Below are 19,032 nucleotides of genomic sequence, written 5' to 3' on the forward strand. Positions count from 1 at the left end.
GGAGTCAGTGTGCTAAAATTTCTTCATTTTCCTTGTTTAGAATCAGAGGTGCTAGTTTCAAATACTTTTTAGTCTTAAATCTGTATGCTAGATATTGAATAAGGTGGTTTTATTGTTTTTTGTCACTTTGAATAATATTTCTGTTCATGTTAAAAACAAAATCAACTCTCTGTATAAATATATCAGGTGACCGTTAAGGCCCATGGGCCTCTTGTTTTATCTTAATTCTATCAGTTTTATTGATGATGGACAAATTAATGTACTTTAGATTCTCTTTAATTATTTCTTTATTGCTGACGTTTCCAAGCACATTAATAATGCTACGATGGAAATCATGTGCCTCTTTCACCAATTATAATTCTTTATGTAATTCCATCAATTTAAATCAACTGAGTACAAGTCTTGTGACTGTTTACAGAGGACTGGCCCACATAGGTATGATAAAGGCAATGGTGGAGGCAGGCATCCCCATAGATATGGTTGGTGGCACCAGTATGGGTTCCTTTATAGGGGCCGTTTGGTGTGACGAGGTCAACATAGCCAGGGTCACACAGAAGACCAGGGAATGGTGTAAGGTGAGTTTACTCTCCAATGTGGCCCAGCCTACACAGAATAAAAGGAATTGATGTCAGACGAATTCATTATCTGAGCTGTGGTTAAGCTCACACAGAAGAAAATGAAGTAATGTTAGACAAGTTTACTCAAAATTGGCCTAGTAGCCTAACAACCAGTCCACGCTCACACAGATGTAAGATAAGTTTGCATATCCTTTCATAAATATTTAAAGGAATGGTACAAATTTCATTAAAAGCTTAATAGATTGCAATGGCAATATTCCATTGAAAGAGTTATTTTCTGTTGTTTAATTTGAAATATATATGACACAATCTAAAAGTAATGCGGAAATCTATTATTGAAGCGACCTGGTTGAGTAAAATTCACTCATTTTTCATAGTTTAGTCCATTTCTTTTTCTGACTCCAGGAAATGACATCATTGTGGAAGAAGATTGTAGATCTGACATATCCAATAGCATCCATGTTCTCAGGTAATCATGTTCTACCTCTGAGTAGGAATGTTTTCATGACTTATAATTACTCGTTAAGATAGGTTAGGATGAGATAATTAGGCTGGCAGTTCAGGTGTTAATTAACCACTGTAAAGTCACACACTTATTTACAATTAAAGAAGTTCAAACAAACAAGGTCATATTTTGAGTATTCAAGGCCAAATATTAGAAAACATTTGTTTAAACAAAGAATTATAGACATATGGAACAATTTCTTCCCTTGAATGTAGTGAATGAAAAAACAGTTAAATAATTTGACTATGAAAAACATGAACACTGGAAAAAGGATCTCAACTGAAAATATTGTTTGAAAAAAATAAATGAAATATGACTTGTAAAATTACTATAGTTTATCTTTATAACACGATGAGCTTTTTTGCTATCAATGGATTGTAAATCTGGCACAAATTTCATGAATATTGTCATAACAATGCTGTGTTTCTGTGTATGACTGATTTGTTTGACAGGTAGGGCATTTAACAGATCAATAGAGATGGTGTTCACAGACCGACAGGTGGAAGACTTGTGGACGCCCTATTTCTGCATCAGTACTGATATCTCAACGTCAAAGATGAAAGTCCATACCACAGGTATATTTCTAATCAGTTCTTTATAGTTCAAGGTCCCCACCATAGCTTTTCTGTACATTTCTATATAATATAAATAAGGTCCCTACCATAGCTTTTCTATACATTTCTATATGATATAAACAAGGTCCCTACCATAGCTTTTCTGTACATCTCTATATAATATAAACAAGGTCCCTACCATAGCTTTTCTGTACACTTCTATATGATATAAACAAGGTCCCTACCATAGCTTTTGTGTACATCTCTATATAATATAAACAAGGTCCCTACCATAGCTTTTCTGTACATCTCTATATAATATAAACAAGGTCCCTACCATAGCTTTTCTATACATTTCTATATGATATAAACAAGGTCCCTACCATAGCTTTTCTGTACATCTCTATATAATATAAATAAGGTCCCTAACATAGCTTTTCTGTACATCTCTATATAATATAAACAAGGTCCCTACCATAGCTTTTGTGTACATCTCTATATAATATAAACAAGGTCCCTACCATAGCTTTTGTGTACATCTCTATATAATATAAACAAGGTCCCTACCATAGCTTTTGTGTACATCTCTATATAATATAAACAAGGTCCCTACCATAGCTTTTCTGTACATCTCTATATAATATAAACAAGGTCCCTACCATAGCTTTTGTGTACATCTCTATATAATATAAACAAGGTCCCTACCATAGCTTTTGTGTACATCTCTATATAATATAAACAAGGTCCCTACCATAGCTTTTCTGTACATCTCTATATAATATAAACAAGGTCCCTACCATAGCTTTTCTGTACATCTCTATATAATATAAACAAGGTCCCTAACATAGCTTTTCTGTACATCTCTATATAATATAAACAAGGTCCCTACCATAGCTTTTCTGTACATCTCTATATAATATAAACAAGGTCCCTAACATAGCTTTTCTGTACATCTCTATATAATATAAACAAGGTCCCTAACATAGCTTTTCTGTACATCTCTATATAATATAAACAAGGTCCCTACCATAGCTTTTCTGTACATTTCTATATAATATAAACAAGGTCCCTACCATAGCTTTTCTGTACATTTCTATATAATATAAACGAGGTCCCTACCATAGCTTTTCTGTACATCTCTATATAATATAAACAAGGTCCCAACCATAGCTTTTCTGTACACCTCTTTATAGTATAAACAAGGTCCCTACCATAGCTTTTTTGTACATTTCTTTATAGTATAAACAAGGTCCCTACCATAGTTATTATATGAATTTAAATATCTTGTGTTTATTTTTACATGAATTATCTGTGGTATATCTTTGTTTTATAGGAAGTCTTTGGCGATATGTGCGGGCCAGTATGTCACTGTCGGGGTACATGCCACCTCTGTGTGACCCTGTTGATGGACATCTTCTATTGGACGGTGGATATGTCAATAACTTGCCTGGTATGATCAAAATCATTCATTCAAAACTATACACGCACTAATTTATTTTTGTACCCCCAGCAAACCTCCTGCAAACAAACTTTGGGAGGTATAAGGGAATCACCTATAGTGGCTTGTTACTTGACACAGTGATAGTATATCATAATGTAGATGTACATGAAGAAAGGAATTTGTGATTCAATGATTTTTCCTGGAGTTATGGCCCTTGAAACATTCTGATACATAAACCTTGTCAGTGCATCTCCTCCTTACAGTTTGTTGAAGTATTTTGTAACTTGACACAGTTAAAGTACATGATATGTCAATGTGAATGAAGAAAGGAATTTGTGATTCCACAATTTTTGAACACCAACATGCTTAAACTTAATCAAGAAAAGACGGAACTAAGCGTCTTTTCCCCAAAGTGTCAGCAAACGATGGCTCTCCAGCTCAAGGTTGGTGCCAGAACTATTGAGACTGTTCCAGCTGTTAAAAACCTAGGGGTATACTTTGACAGTTCTCTGAACATGGAGAAACAAGTGAACGCTATTGCCAAATCCTGTTACTACCAGATCAGGAACATCGGCTGTATTCGGCAGTTTCTAACTGCAGATGCATGCAAGATTTTGGTGCATTCACTTGTTACCTTCGTCTGCAGAGGGTCCAGAACACTGCAGTATGGCTAGTTACTCGTACTCGAAAGAGAGAGCACTTCACACCTGCGCTTTATTCGTTGCACTGGTTACCTGTATGATATAGGTCGCAGTACAAAATTCTGGTATACACATACAAGGCACTGAATAGAACAGCTCCTCAGTACCTACAGGAACTTGTTACCCTGTATCAGCCGTCAGGATCACTGCGGTCGGAGTCAGAATCTTTGTTGTGTTTCCCAAAATCTCGTGCTGTGGGAGGGTTTCGGCTACGCTGTGGAATAGCTTACCATCTGCTATTAGGAAGTCAAATACCCTGGCCAAGTTCAAGAGGGACATAAAAACTCACCTCTTCACGTCTGCATTTTAGAATCTTTGCAAAGACATCATGTAAATACCACCCTTTTATTTGTTCAATTATGTGCACATTGCTTGTTAAATGTATGAAAGTGATTGCAAGCCTTTGTTGTTTGTTTTCACAATTATAACCATTACTATTATCCATATGTTGTAAAGCGCCTTAGAGTAATTTTACAAATTATATAGGGCGCTATATAAATGCTGTATATTATTATTATTATTATTGATTATTATTATTTTTCCTGGAGTTATGGCCCTTGAAACTTGAATTTCTGTTCCATACACCCTGTAAGTGCAAGCCGGGGGTATATCTTTGTGAGCTCGCTCAAAGTTTCTCTAGTTGTAGAACAATTATAGATCCCTTCTCCTTTTGAATGATTCCCTATTAATGATACACGCAATACACAAAAATACACACGTTTTTTTACAAATTAAGAGTGTACAAGTTTTATGATGATTTTGTGATGTTACCCTGGTAAAGATCAAATAAATTTTAAAGTTAGTCAAAAGTTGTTTATCTGATTTAAACAATTTTAAGAGTGTGAGATATCATTTTTCACCAACAATGCCTGTCTTGTTGTCCAATGATTTGTCTTTCAATTACGTGGACCTTTGTTCTGACAGCTGATGTGATGAAGTCAATGGGAGCCCAGTCTATCTTTGCCGTGGATGTTGGCAGTCAGGATGAGACTTCCCTCACTAATTATGGAGATGATCTGTCTGGCTGGTGGTTACTATGGAAACGCTGGAATCCGTGGGCAGAACCTGTAAAGGTATACACTCTTTTTAGCTAAGGCGTTAGCCGCCAGCTATTGGTATTACTTTAGTTAATGAGCTCAGATATTCATAAATGTCGATTTCACACAGACGGCCTCTAGCGGTAGTCACTGGTACTAAATTGAATCATATACCGGACCTACTGTCTTTATTATGCGTAACTTTGGACTCAAATGCACTTGAATGGCTTGTAAATATCATTACTTTTCTTTATAGAACATATGATCTTATCACAACGTCGTATTCTTATTGAAAATGCACCCTGTTTATCTCAATCGGGAACTGCTACTTGAATGTAGGTCATGCATGCTACACGCAACTTCCGGTAAAAATACTTCAGTTAATGAGCTCAGATATTCATAAACGAGACATAACGTCACCTTCTAGTAATACTAAACAAACTGCAAATAAAATCCATTACCACGGACTCAAGTTCACTCAAACGTCATTGGATATAATCTTATTCTTAGTTAGAACTAAGTATCCTTCTAAAACTTCGTATTTACTCTTGGAACTGTCGCTGGATTAACCCTTTACACGGAAATATTGTCCTGTGATTGGCTAAAATTGGTGACATTTACGTCCCTGTTTACAATTATATATTGCGTGGTCAGAGCTATGAAGCGGTCCTGTTCCAACTAACTGAGGATAATCAAAAGTGCTAATCAGTAATAATATATCTGATTCACGCTTCATATGATTATAATGTTATCAAAATATTGCATATTCGTTCATCGTTAAAATAACAAATCCTTACTAAAAACTCTAAAAAAAGAAACGACGGCCATGTTAGATCACGCGTGATGTTATCCGTTTCCTTATATGGCCTTCACGGCCAAATATAGTATTACTACTGATGCGGTCATGTTTACTACAATTTCCATATTTGGTCATGACACCCATATTTAGACGTCTGACCTATATCGGAAAGATTGAGGAAGTTTCCAACATGGCAGTCAATTAGGATTTCGCTTGCACTTGTTACGTAAACTTGATAATTTAACGAAATATAAGGCGGAGTATAACTTACAATTATGTAGGAGATCAACATAAAAAGTTCATATTACAAACCTATTAATGGATACGGATCCTGTCAATTAATTCTAAAATCGCCTCCGTGTGATTCACACCAGGCTTGCCTAACTAAAATGGGATCAACCGGCCGGGGCAGATGAGACCGGGAATCATGTTAGAACTAGCCACTGTCCTTCTCTAGTTCCATATTGGTATTCTAACCTGAAGGCTTTTTTTACCTTCGCAGTATTATCATTTTGTTCTATTTTCATCATAAGATATGCTATTGCATTTTTATATCGCCTTCTCGCTAATTACAGCTCAGCCAGAAACGAAAATATGCTCCGATAGGCCTACATTTTATATGTCTGTTGGTGTGATTTGTGTTTTTCGTTTATTGAAGTATTACCATATAACAGGACTCTTTTATTTCAATATACACAAAAACAACAACACCTTCGGAATGATTTCAGACATATACTGCGGGAAAACACGAGTGATCTCCCTTACATTTAGACATGCGCACATTTTACTTTCGTTTTGTGTAGGCCTAGACATCATTCGCAACGCGAAGCGGAAAAGACGAAAATGCAGGCGAGTGTTGACTTAATGTTAGGCATGTTGTTTAAGCAGCATTGACAATGAACAATATACATACACTTCTGCAACGTTTACCTACTACTGATTCATAAATAAGGCTATGTATCCCGATTTCGGTGACTTGTGGCCAAGCATGCGGCCGAAGCCGCAGAGAATGGCGCATGTTGTCAGCGGCGATGACAAAAAGGAAGGTGCTTCTACGGTATGTATAGCAGTTATTATGCAAAAACAAACATAATAAACGGACGTTTTACTCTAGTGAATTACAGCGTCACGAGGAACGTCTTTCTCCAGACGTGTTGCAAAATTTTCGAACTGCTTAGTTGCAAACTGATTTCACTTAAGCGTTGTTTGTGAGGATATTTGGCCTTACATTTCTTCTCATTCAGTTAAAAAAAAACATGTTATAAACATTGTATTATTAGATTCATTGTGATGTTGGCTTTCATTGAAGTTTCAATTGTTATACTACTTGATGTTTTGGAAACTTAAACAAGTATAGTAGTTCTAAATATTATGAAATGACAGAAACATTAGGCCAAACAAATTACTTGTGTTTCTACTATCAGAAAAAAATAGGGTAGGTATGTATTAGCTAGGCATTTTATTGTTAATTTGAAAAATATCTTTACTGCGCTAATATAGAGCAGGAGTTCTGACTTTAACAGTGCATATAAAAACTTAAGGGTATTGTAGAACACAAATCTGAGATAAGTCTGGTTAACCACACTGGTGTCGAACACACCAATAAGTATAGTGTGTATAATATATCATAGTTTATACACATCATATTACTATTAGTGTGTCCAGTATCTGTGGGGTTAGCATAAACTCAATATTTGTTTTAAACTTTTAATTGGCCTTATATAATGATCATTTATAGGTCAGACAGGGTTTGGTTTCCAATTCGGAAACTAGACCTGTTAAAACAGTTATCATTTGTAATTTAGAGATTAAATATTTCTAAGCAGAAAAAAATGAACTATAAATATTTTTCAACCTTTTCTGAGTTGTACAATTTTAGAGTATCTTCTGTCTGAAATCTGAACATAACTTGTTTTATGATAAATGTGTAAAACAATTCCTCATACTGGGGTAAAGTTTTTCTATATATAGTCCCAAAAACTACAGATAAAATCCTTGAGCACGTACAAGATACAAAAATATATATTTTACGTCCATTTTGCAAAACATACAACATAAGCTACAAAGACAAAACATGAGTATAATAACAGAGACCAAAATATTACAACATGGAAAAATAAAATAAAAACATGTATGTACATGTAGTATACTGTAAGCTCAGAAAAAGAGTTTATCACTTGGAAAGCACTTAATAGGCACATTGAACACGGTAAGCACATCAGCACATGGTAATTTAAGCACATTTAGAACATTTGCATACAGCACATAAAAAACAAAACCATAACATGGAAAGCTTATTAGCACATAGTAGGCACATTTGCACATTGTAAGCAAAATAAAGGAGTGCAATGGACATCTCCATGTTTCCTGGTTAATTTCTTCTTTATGGAAACAACCAGGGGAGAGTGATGTTCTGCTTCATCTTTTGTATTAATGAAAACCGTGAATATCTAAGTGCGTGTGTTTAAACTAATTTTGTTTTGTTTTTACTGGTACCTTTTTATGTACACATGTTTTACCACCTAAGGAATTAGATGTCTTAAGCCCCCATATGATGTGCTGTTATAAGTTGAATTTAATGTACATTTTGTTTATATTTAGTTCTGCTACCAAAGAGATTGACTTATTGAAATGTTTTTGAAACATTTTAATGAACTCCTCAGCTTTAATGCCTTATTTCTCACTATACAAGCTCATATTGCTATGCCTCCTATTTGTTTGAATATCATCTCTAAACATTATTGCTGGTGCAGAAATTATATGGTAACTATGTTCTATTTTAGGGGGGGAAAGCAATCAATATTACAACAGACAGGGATGGTTATTGATGGGAGAAAGGAGGATGAGAAATAGGAACTGTACCAACTCTCTCATACCTTTGAGGACTTCATGAACTTTTTCAAAAGGCTGCAAGAACTATACCAACAGTGACATGACATTTTGAAATCTGTCAGTTACTTTATAGAGGAGGAACCTCTGACTAAATCATTTTCTCTCAGACACATGAAAGCCGAGTCCACAGATCCTTCCATCAGCGAATAGTTCAAATGTAGTTCAAATGCTTTCCTCGCAAACTTTTCCTTAATGGAGAAGTCAGTGATCTTTACTTGGAACAGATTGAATCTGTGAATATTGATGCTGAAAGCCTGATGAATGTGATTGAACAGCCCCTACTTGATGCTGAAACCCTGATGAATGTGATTGAACACCCACTACTGACTAAGGGCACAAATGTTGGAAACAACGTTTGTTTTGATCAATATAACACTATGGGTGGTGGGAGCAAATTGGAAAAAAAATTAAAAGTATGTTTTTAAAGATAGAAATACTGGTCATGGCTTCCTTTTAGTTTTTGTCCAATGAATTAAAAGTCAACGCAAATGTTAAGTAGTAAAAGAAATGTAAGATCCCTGGTATACATTGTACTTTTAACAATGCTTATGATCAATATCAATAAAATAAAATAAAAGTTATAATATGTAACTTGATATTTGTTAACTTCGCTCGATTTTACTGTGTCCAACATTTGATATTAAATCTTGTGTGATATATGAGAGGGATAGCACACAAGATTGTATCAATGTCAATGAAAGCAATTATTTCTTAAGTTTTCAACCATATTTCTTGAAACTTCATTTCTAAATTTCATACATCAATTGTTCAAGACAGTTTTAAGGTCAATTTCATTCAGTCAAGGTGAAGGCTACAGCTTCACAACCTGTTCATGTACATGTGACAGAGAAATTGTCAGTGCATTCCTAACTAAGTATTCAAACCAAATTTTATAAACCTTGATCCATCATTCTCAACATTAAATCATGCACTACCTGTTTGCATATACACAAGCAACCTCAACTTTCAATAAGTCCTGTTGTCAACATTTGTTGCACAATGCTATCAGTTCTGAAACCAACAATCATGACAACTGTAATAACATAGTATGTGTTCTAGCTGGTACATTTGCAGTACTCTTTTGAAATGTATTTGAAATTAATATGTGCATCTTATTTCAAATGCTAGCCTATGAAGATGATAAAGCTGAACATATGCTATAAAGTTGTTGTTTTCTTTGTGAAGAATTTATGCAATGGAAATAGAGGGAAAATAATGTAACTCTCCTAATCTTGTGTGTGTGTGTGAGTATGTATGTTTATATTTTGTTTATCTTATTCAATATTGAAACATACAACAATGTATCATATTGAATTAGAGTGCTTTTTATATTATTTGTTCATGGGAACACAGATTCAAAATAGTTCCATTTTTCATAAGAAGAGACCTTTTCACTGCAGTGAATATGTAAAACACTTTATTTAAAAGTTTTTCAAAATTATTGAGAGACTTGTAAATTTATGGGTAGCAGTAATCCACTTGCTTATCCACAATTTAGTTTCGGCAAGTAAACATCCTTATAAATATTGTTCTGTAACAATATACACTGACTGATGCAAAATTGAAACTTGAACAAAATTCACACGTATTAAAAAGCATGCCAACCCTGGTCGATGTGCACACTTTACAAGATAACTTGCTTGAATATATATTGATCAATATACAAACTTAGACGATAAGTTCAAAGTTGAGTGAAATCCATGCCTAATTAATTAGCATACTGTACTCTGATTGGTCAATGGTTTTATGCCAAGTAACTTTGTTAGATAAGGCAAGGGTTGATATCTTATTCAACAACAAAGGCAAAGTTCAAAGATGTTCACAATCTGTGCATAATCTATTCAATGGTTTAAAATAATCAGGTATTGGTCAAAGGGGTAAATGCCAGTTTCAGTTTTTAATGTTCTATGAAATACATTGTATGGACAAAGGGAAGCAATTCCAAATTCCTATGCAAATTAATTATCCAAAGGTTTAAAATGATATATTCTAGAGGAAACTTGGTACCACTCTTCTGACAAACCTATAAAGATGTATTGTACACACAAGAAGAATAACTTCACAGTGGTACACTTTTACATAAAACTTTGATTCATAACAAATTAACAGTAAATCCTTCTGTACAATATGATGGGAACTTCGTCTTTATTTTGTTCTCCATTCCAAAAATAATATATATATATCTTTTGCCTTAGCTTTCAGTACTTTCAGTACTTTGATTTTCTGTTAAGTTCAGGCACCGACTAGTTCTGACCATATAACTCTGGCTGATGTTCTTGATATCATTACAGAAGGTTCTGTTAGATATGAGGAGGAGTTGCACCATTGACATTTATTTAAAAAATGACTGTCCCTTGTTAAAAAAACAATAACATCTATAATGGATGTATTTGCAAAAAATTGCAATACTAGGTGGATCTAAGTATTTTTTTTATTAAAATATGAACATAATTTGTACCAAGTGCTGTTTTGAATGTGAACCCTTGTTGCCTTGATATGATGGTATGTTTAATAGGTGATAATGTTGAATGTAAACACTGTAATGATGTGATTGGTAGGTACCAGACATGAATGAGATACAGTCCCGCCTGGCGTATGTATCAGGGGTACGGCAGCTGGAGATGATGAAGACCAGTGACTACTGTGAATACATTCGGCCACCTATAGACAAGTTTGCCACCCTCCAGTTTGGCAGCTGCGATGAAATCAGTGTGAGTAAATTTAGTGATGTAACTCGGGTCTTTTAAACAAAACAAAAAGGTGTTTATATTATTTGAAATCTTTACCAGAATCCCTGTTAAATATCAAAAATAATTAATGTAATTGAATTTATAGTCACAGATGATACTGATTTTACAGAAGATCTTGCACAGTGAAATGTGATGATTAAGTCTCGGTTTATGTTTTAACAGGAGGTAGGGTACCACCATAGGTGGACTCTATTCTCTGCTGTAACTCTGGGTTTATGTTTTAACAGGAGGCAGGGTACCATCATGGGCAGACTCTATTCTCTGCTGTGATGATTAACTTTGGGTTTATGTTTTAACAGGAGGTAGGGTACCACCATGGGCGGACTCTATTCTCTGCTGTGATGATTAACTCTGGGTTTATGTTTTAACAGGAGGTAGGGTACCACCATAGGTGGACTCTATTCTCTGCTGTAACTCTGGGCTTATGTTTTAACAGGAGGTAGGGTACCACCATGGGCGGACTCTTTTCTCTGCTATGATGATTAACTCTGGGTTTATGTTTTAACAGGAGGTAGGGTACCACCAGGGGCGGACTTTATTCTCTGGCTGTGATGATTAACTCTGGGTTTATGTTTTAACAGGAGGTAGGGTACCACCATGGGCGGACTCTATTTTCTGGCTGGGTCAAGGGAGGACTTGTGAAGCAGCTGTTTGAGGAGAAATCCAAGGACAAGTCTTTTGGCAGCACATCAATGCTGAGACCTGAGGTTAAGCCCAAATATTACTATTATTACCAATTATTATTAAGTTATACATTTCAAATTGAAAGTTATGACTAAACTTTATAGCAACTCGCGTCCATCAGGGTACCAGGGTTACGAGGGTAAAAAGTGAGACAGTTATTTAATTAATCTTTGTACAACCCAAATTTAGATTTTTGATTTGTTGAACTTTGATTGTGAACCTTTTAGATTTGTCATGATTCAAATGGTTAACTGGAGGACTTTCTGGGGATGTCAAGTTTAAATCTCATTTGACATTGACTGTTGTGGTGAAATGTTGTAGGCGAACATTCCAGTGATGGCCAAATTCACAGACTTGGCCGAGCTTGTGTCTAAGATTGACGAGCCACAGCACCATCTGTTGGCAGACTTCGATGCACCAGACGATGAATACGAAGACGACGACAGTGATGGTGAGGATGACATAACACAAAGCTATGTAAAGCTTTTATCATTGGTTGATTTAATGTCTATGACAATCGGAATGACAAAGAATGTAAAACAGTACTCATGATGTCATCATAACTTTTTCATATTTTGTATAGCCGTGTATTTACATTTGTTAAGTACGTTGTTAGTATTTTCTATGCAAGGATAACTTGAATAGTTACCTGTGAACATTCTAACATTTCAACGGTTTTAAACAAAGTTTGAGAGAAACCAAATATAGATAAGGTCCTGGTTGGGTTAAAGAATTATCACTCTGTACATACGATAAACCCTTATCACAACTAACTTTAGGGATTCAGACATATTGCCAAACCCCCTATTTAAGAAGGACCCAACCAATTTTCACTCTCATTCAAATCAGCAATATTACCTTCACACTAAAGTAAGAAGAACATACATAGTTTCACTGTGCATGTATTAAAATCTTGACAGCTAAACTTGTATTTTACACTAATATTTTGTCAAACATGGGCCATTGAAAACTGTTTATCCATTTTCAGTTTCTGCTGTGTTATTTTTCCCTATATCAAAAATAAAAAGTTTGACAAGTGTCTAAAATCTCTTTTCAAAAGTTTTGCCTGATTCCACTTTCCAGAAGTTTGATAGATTTGGAATGAACAGATATCATATTAAGAAAATTTCACTACAACAACATATATGTAAAAATATGAATAGAGAAAGAAGTAAAAATGAAAGGTGAAAATTGTGTTTTAGATACTAACAGTTATGAGGATGAGTTGGTAGAGGATGGAGATGAGGAGTCCCTTGATGACGAGGTCATAGAGGAAATTGTGCGTTCTCCCTCTATGATTCTTTCTCAGCCTGCAGCAGAATCAAAGAAGGTAGGGAAAATACACAGTGTTTATTACTACAGGTAATACTTGAGGGGACTGTAGGTTTGCACTCTCTCCACCGATCCATCTCCCTGCGTCTCTTTGTGTGGGACATATCTCAAATTCTCTGTCACTTACAATTGCCAAATTTTGCATGTCAGTATGTCATTGGAGGTCGAAGTGGTGTGTAGTGAAATCAAGGTCTAGTGTCCTACTATTTACAGACTTATGTTCTATTATTCACTAAATCACTTTTTTCTAGGGTATCTGTCAAAGTATCTGTTAGTGCGATTGCCAAATATTTTGTTAGTACCTTGTTTTTATGACCAGCATTCAGACACTTTGACCAAACTGGATTGTAAAGACCTGACTACACTGTGTGACCATACTTGTATTGTCCCGACCATACTGTGTGACCAAACGAGGTTGTATCGTCCTGACCATACTGTGTGACCAAACTGGATTGTGTTGTCCCTACATACTTTGTGACCAAACTGGATGGTTTTGTCCCAACATACTGTGTGACCAAACTGGATTGTATTGTCCCGACCATACTGTGTGACCAAACTGGATTGTATTGTCCCGACCATACTGTGTGACCAAACAAGATTGTATCGCCCTGACCATACTGTGTGATCCAACTGGATTGTATTTTCCAGACCAAACTTTGTGATCCAACTGGATTGTATTGGCAAGACCATTTTGTGTGACCCAACTGGAGTGTATTGTCCCAACCATACTGTATGACCAGACTAGATTGTATTGTCCTGACATACTTTGTGACCAAACTGGATTGTATTGTCCCAACCATACCTTGTGACCAAACTTGGTTGTATTTTTCTAACCATACTGTGTGACCAAACTGGATTGTATTATCCCAACTATACTGTATGACCAGACTAGATTGTATTGTCCTGACCATACTTTGTGACCAAACTGGATTGTATTGTCCCGACCAAACTTGGTTGTATTTTTCTAACCATACTGTGTGACCAAACTGGATTGTATTATCCCAACTATACTGTATCACCAGACTAGATTGTATTGTCCTGACCATACTTTGTGACCAAACTGGATTGTATTGTCCCGACCATACCTTGTGACCAAACTTGGTTGTATTTTTCTAACCATACTGTGTGACCAAACTGGATTGTATTATCCCAACTATACTGTATCACCAGACTAGATTGTATTGTCCTGACCTTACTTTGTGACCAAACTGGATTGTATTGTCCCGACTACACTGTGTGACCATACTTGTATTGTCGCACCCATACTATGTGACTAAACAAGATTGTATCATCCTGACCATACTGTGAGACAAAACTGGATTGTATTGTTCAGACCTTACTGTGTGATCCAAACTGGATTGTATTGTCCTGACCATACTGTGTGACCAAACTGGATTGTATTGTCCCTACATACTTTTTGACCAAACTGGATTGTTTTGTCCCAACATACTGTGAGACAAAACTGGATTGTATTGTCCAGACCATACTGTGTGACCAAACTGGATTGTATTGTCCAGACCATACTGTGTGACCAAACTGGATTGAATTGTCCCTACATACTGTGAGACAAAACTGGATTGTATTGTCCAGACCATACTGTGTGACCAAACTGGATTGTATTGTCCTGACCATACTGTGTGACCAAACAAGATTGTATTGCCCTGACCATACTGTGTGACCAAACTGGATTGTATTGTCCCTACATACTGTGAGACAAAACTGGATTGTATTGTCCAGACCATACTGTGTGACCAAACTGGATTGTATTGTCCCGACCATACTGTGTGACCAAACTGGATTGAATTGTCCCTACATACTGTGAGACAAAACTGGATTGTATTGTCCAGACCATACTGTGTGACCAAACTGGATTGTATTGTCCTGACCATACTGTGTGACCAAACAAGATTGTATTGCCCTGACCATACTGTGTGACCAAACTGGATTGTATTGTCCCTACATACTGTGAGACAAAACTGGATTGTATTGTCCAGACCATACTGTGTGACCAAACTGGATAGTATTGTCCCAACATACTGTGAGACAAAACTGGATTGTATTGTTCAGACCATACTGTGTGACCAAACTGGATTGTATTGTCCCGACCATACTGTGTGACCAAACTGGATTGAATGGTCCCTACATACTGTGAGACAAAACTGGATTGTATTGTCCAGACCTTACTGTGTGACCAAACTGGATTGTATTGTCCTGACCATACTGTGTGACCAAACAAGATTGTATTGCCCTGACCATACTGTGTGATCCAACTGGATTGTATTTTCAGACCATACTTTGTGATCCAACTGGATTGTATTGGCCAGACCATTTTGTGTGACCAAACTGGATTGTATTGTCCCAACATACTGTGAGACAAAACTGGATTGTATTGTCCAGACCTTACTGTGTGACCAAACTGGATTGTATTGTCCTGACCATACTGTGTGACCAAACTGGATTGTATTGTCCAGACCATTCTGTGTGACCCAACTGTATTATATTGTCCCAACTATACTGTATGACCAGACTAGATTTATTGTCCAGACCATACTTTGTGACCAAACTTGATTGTTGTGTCCTGACCATAATGTGTGACCAGACTGGACTAATGACCAAGCTAGATTGTAATGACCCGATCATTCTGTGTCACCAAACTTGTATTGTCCATCCATACTGTTTGACCAAAAAGATTTTCCCGACTATACTGCGTGTGGTAACATTAGACAACTAGCTATGGGTACTTGTATAAAGCACCCTTTTTTTAAGCACTCAATATTCTGTCCGTACAATCAGAATAAGCACACCAATTCAATAAGCCTAATGTACTGAACAGGAGTCTCTACTGGTACATGTACCACTATACAATAAGTACACACCAGAAATACGACTTGAGGTGTTAAAATATGATTGCTGATATAACAAGTACCATATATTTATCATCGGATTATAAATTGCAATATAATAAGGAAGTTATTCTTTGTTAACAGAGTTCCACTAACTTGAAGAGGAGACCTGGTCAGGGCAAACAGAATAAATGAGCCAAACTTAACAAGTCTTTCAAGTGGAGCATATGTAAAACTTACCATATTAGCGTCAACTTTCTGTGTGACCAGTTTCCATATTGATGTTGGCCTGTTTAACATTTCCATGTGACCAGTTTCCTTGCGATGTTAAATGTTTCCAAGTGACTAGCTAATATTTGGATATCAACTTATTTGGAGTTCAACATTTTTATATGAGCGTATAATTGTGGCATTTTCCAATCTGATGTTTTAATTAGCAAATTGTTGTATAGGATCGTGATTGGAATCACACCAAGCATAGCAACCCTGTTTGACGAGTGATGTATACTGTACAGTTGTTACAATATAACTGTTTCACCATTTTGTGTAAGTGTGGCGCAAGGCTGATCAGGTTTAAACAACTGATTGCTGATCTCAAGTATGAACCCTCCAGGGTTACTGTGTGCTGTCCATGCGTCCTTCTAAGTCATGTACCGTACGTACATGGAATATGTGATACAATGTTTTATGTCTGTTTTTGTCATTACAGTTGCTTCAGTTTACGATTATATATGAGTATCCTCATACAAGTATTAGTGAGTATGCATTTTTGGGAGAATTATATAAGAAACAAGTGCCTCATCCTCTGTTCTGGGATTCAATAAACCAAGAATATTTTCTCTATACCAGATACCAATTATTGAAGTATTGAACTGCTTTCAGTTGGAATTTATAGGCAATATGAATGCCAACTAAATTGGAAATACAAATTCATATTGCCTATGAATGCCAACAGAAAGCAGTTCAATACTTATATTTACCATTTTTGGAGTCTGTTTATCTCATAGAAAATTCAGTTACACTTATTATTGTTCAGCATTTAGTTCTAGAAATGTATTTATTGTATACGCTTGTTCAATAACTAGAACACCCACTTGTCTATGGAGGGTTTGTGTTATCCAGTGTAACAATTATGACTTTATAATAACTGTGACATCAACAATCAGCTCATGGCATTCATAGCCTTCATGAATGCCACCTGAATGTGGTAGGGTTGTATAGAGGCAATGCCATTTGATGGTAAATATTCAAAGATATCTCCCCCAAAAGCTTTTTATCTTACTCATCATTTCACATCCCACCATAAACATTAAACTGGAGACCATCATAACTTGCACCAAAAGCTGCTGCAAGATCAGCAATTTATAAACAAATATTTTTGGACCCTGTTCAGAGGTTTAAGACAGGTTACCCTGAGTGGGTTTATGTGGTAACTGTATCCTATGTTCAAAGTATATCTAAGTTATTGAGTAAACTTTCTTCTACAGAAATATTTGAAAAAAACTGTCATATAATAAAAATCCTCAACTAACATCATTTCACTACGGTATGTAAAAATGTTAGAATTAATGCTAGTAAAAATACTATCCTAGGATAGGTTTACTGTTAGGGGTAAGCTGTAAGGTTTCTCATCATAATCGGTTGGTGTGGCCAACACAACCAGGAAACAAGTTTCATTGGTAAAGACACAAATTTCATTTATACTACATCTAAATTTTCAGCCCTTGGAATTTGATGTACATTGCTAGTATACTATGTCAATTAAATCATAAAAGTCTCTCATGGGTGGAGAAAGTAAGGGGATGGGGAAGCTGGGAGGGAGGAGATTGTCAAGTAAATCATAAAAGTCACTCATGGGTGGAGAAAGTAACGGGATGGGGAAGCTGCGAGGGAGTCTGTGCTATATGTTCGCTAAGAGCTATCTTTTTCTGTGTTCAGTGAAAGCTTTGGTGCAATTGTAGATTTGCTGAACATATAGCAACTGTTCTGAGTTGGGTGTGTATGTTATACAATCATATGTATACAAGGCTTCGACATATTTGTCTTTCTATTTAAGTTAAAACATTTTTTTTATCTGTGATTGCCAGTTATGGTAAACCTTTGGTCAGTTCGAACAAAATGAAATAAATATTGTCAATCCTGTTCGAATTACACGAAATTATAGCCGCTAAAATAAATATTATATAATCAAATTATAATCACAGAAATATCATGACAATACACACGTCTGTCAGTGATGTGACGGTAACATTCCACGCTCCGTGTACTGTTAGGATATTATTCATGGTCGGGGCCTAAAGATGTTTGACTGGCGCGTGCTCTTGTTTACAAGAAAGAAACTCAATTACCGGTGATATGTGAATTATTTATGTACAAAAAGTCCGACATTGATGACAACAATGGTCACACATGAGTACTATCCATTATTCAGTTGTTAAACGCTGTCGATGCACAAATATATCAAGTTTCGCGAGGCTATTATTGCATCGCCGATAGCCAACCTCGATCAATAATTATGTAAGTTCAGTACTGAAGTTGTGTGTTTGAACAATCCGAAACGTGTGTAAGCAGGGTTTGAACTATCACTAGATAGAAAATTATTATTTTTATTGTTCAAAAAGTGTGTTCGAACTATATCTGCCTATTTGAACTGACCGGAGGTTTACCATAGTTATATATATTAATGTTGATAAACTAAGCACAATATCAATGCATTTCAGTGTCATTCTGTTTACTACAGGTAGGTGTAACACTGCAGTGTTAGAACTCTAGTTACTACAGGTAGGTGTAACACTCCAGTGTTAGAACTCTAGTTACTACAGGTAGGTGTAACACTCCAGTGTTAGAACTCTAGTTACTACAGGTAGGTGTAACACTCCAGTGTTAGAACTCTAGTTACTACAGGTAGGTGTAACA

At 35.9% G+C, this 19,032-nt stretch overlaps 1 protein-coding gene across 5 annotated transcripts in view; it reads left to right on the forward strand.

Annotated features, from left to right (window-relative positions):
- LOC110459181 (patatin-like phospholipase domain-containing protein 7) overlaps positions 1-16,942 on the forward strand; it is a 49,462-nt gene extending 32,520 nt beyond the window's left edge. For 4 of the 5 annotated variants that reach the window (XM_021511318.1, XM_021511320.1, XM_021511319.1 and 1 more), the window contains 10 exons: positions 419-575; positions 984-1,047; positions 1,536-1,658; positions 2,971-3,087; positions 4,704-4,852; positions 11,066-11,218; positions 11,839-11,964; positions 12,263-12,392; positions 13,144-13,271; positions 16,261-16,942. In XM_021511318.1, coding sequence (XP_021366993.1) covers positions 419-575; positions 984-1,047; positions 1,536-1,658; positions 2,971-3,087; positions 4,704-4,852; positions 11,066-11,218; positions 11,839-11,964; positions 12,263-12,392; positions 13,144-13,271; positions 16,261-16,311 — 1,198 coding nt within the window. In that variant the 3' untranslated portion in view covers positions 16,312-16,942. The other variant, XM_021511321.1, reaches the window with a different exon arrangement.
- Positions 16,943-19,032: the final 2,090 nt, after the last annotated feature.

This window comes from Mizuhopecten yessoensis, unplaced genomic scaffold (assembly GCF_002113885.1).
Source record: "Mizuhopecten yessoensis strain PY_sf001 unplaced genomic scaffold, ASM211388v2 scaffold9985, whole genome shotgun sequence".
Taxonomy (NCBI): Eukaryota; Metazoa; Mollusca; class Bivalvia; order Pectinida; family Pectinidae; genus Mizuhopecten; species Mizuhopecten yessoensis.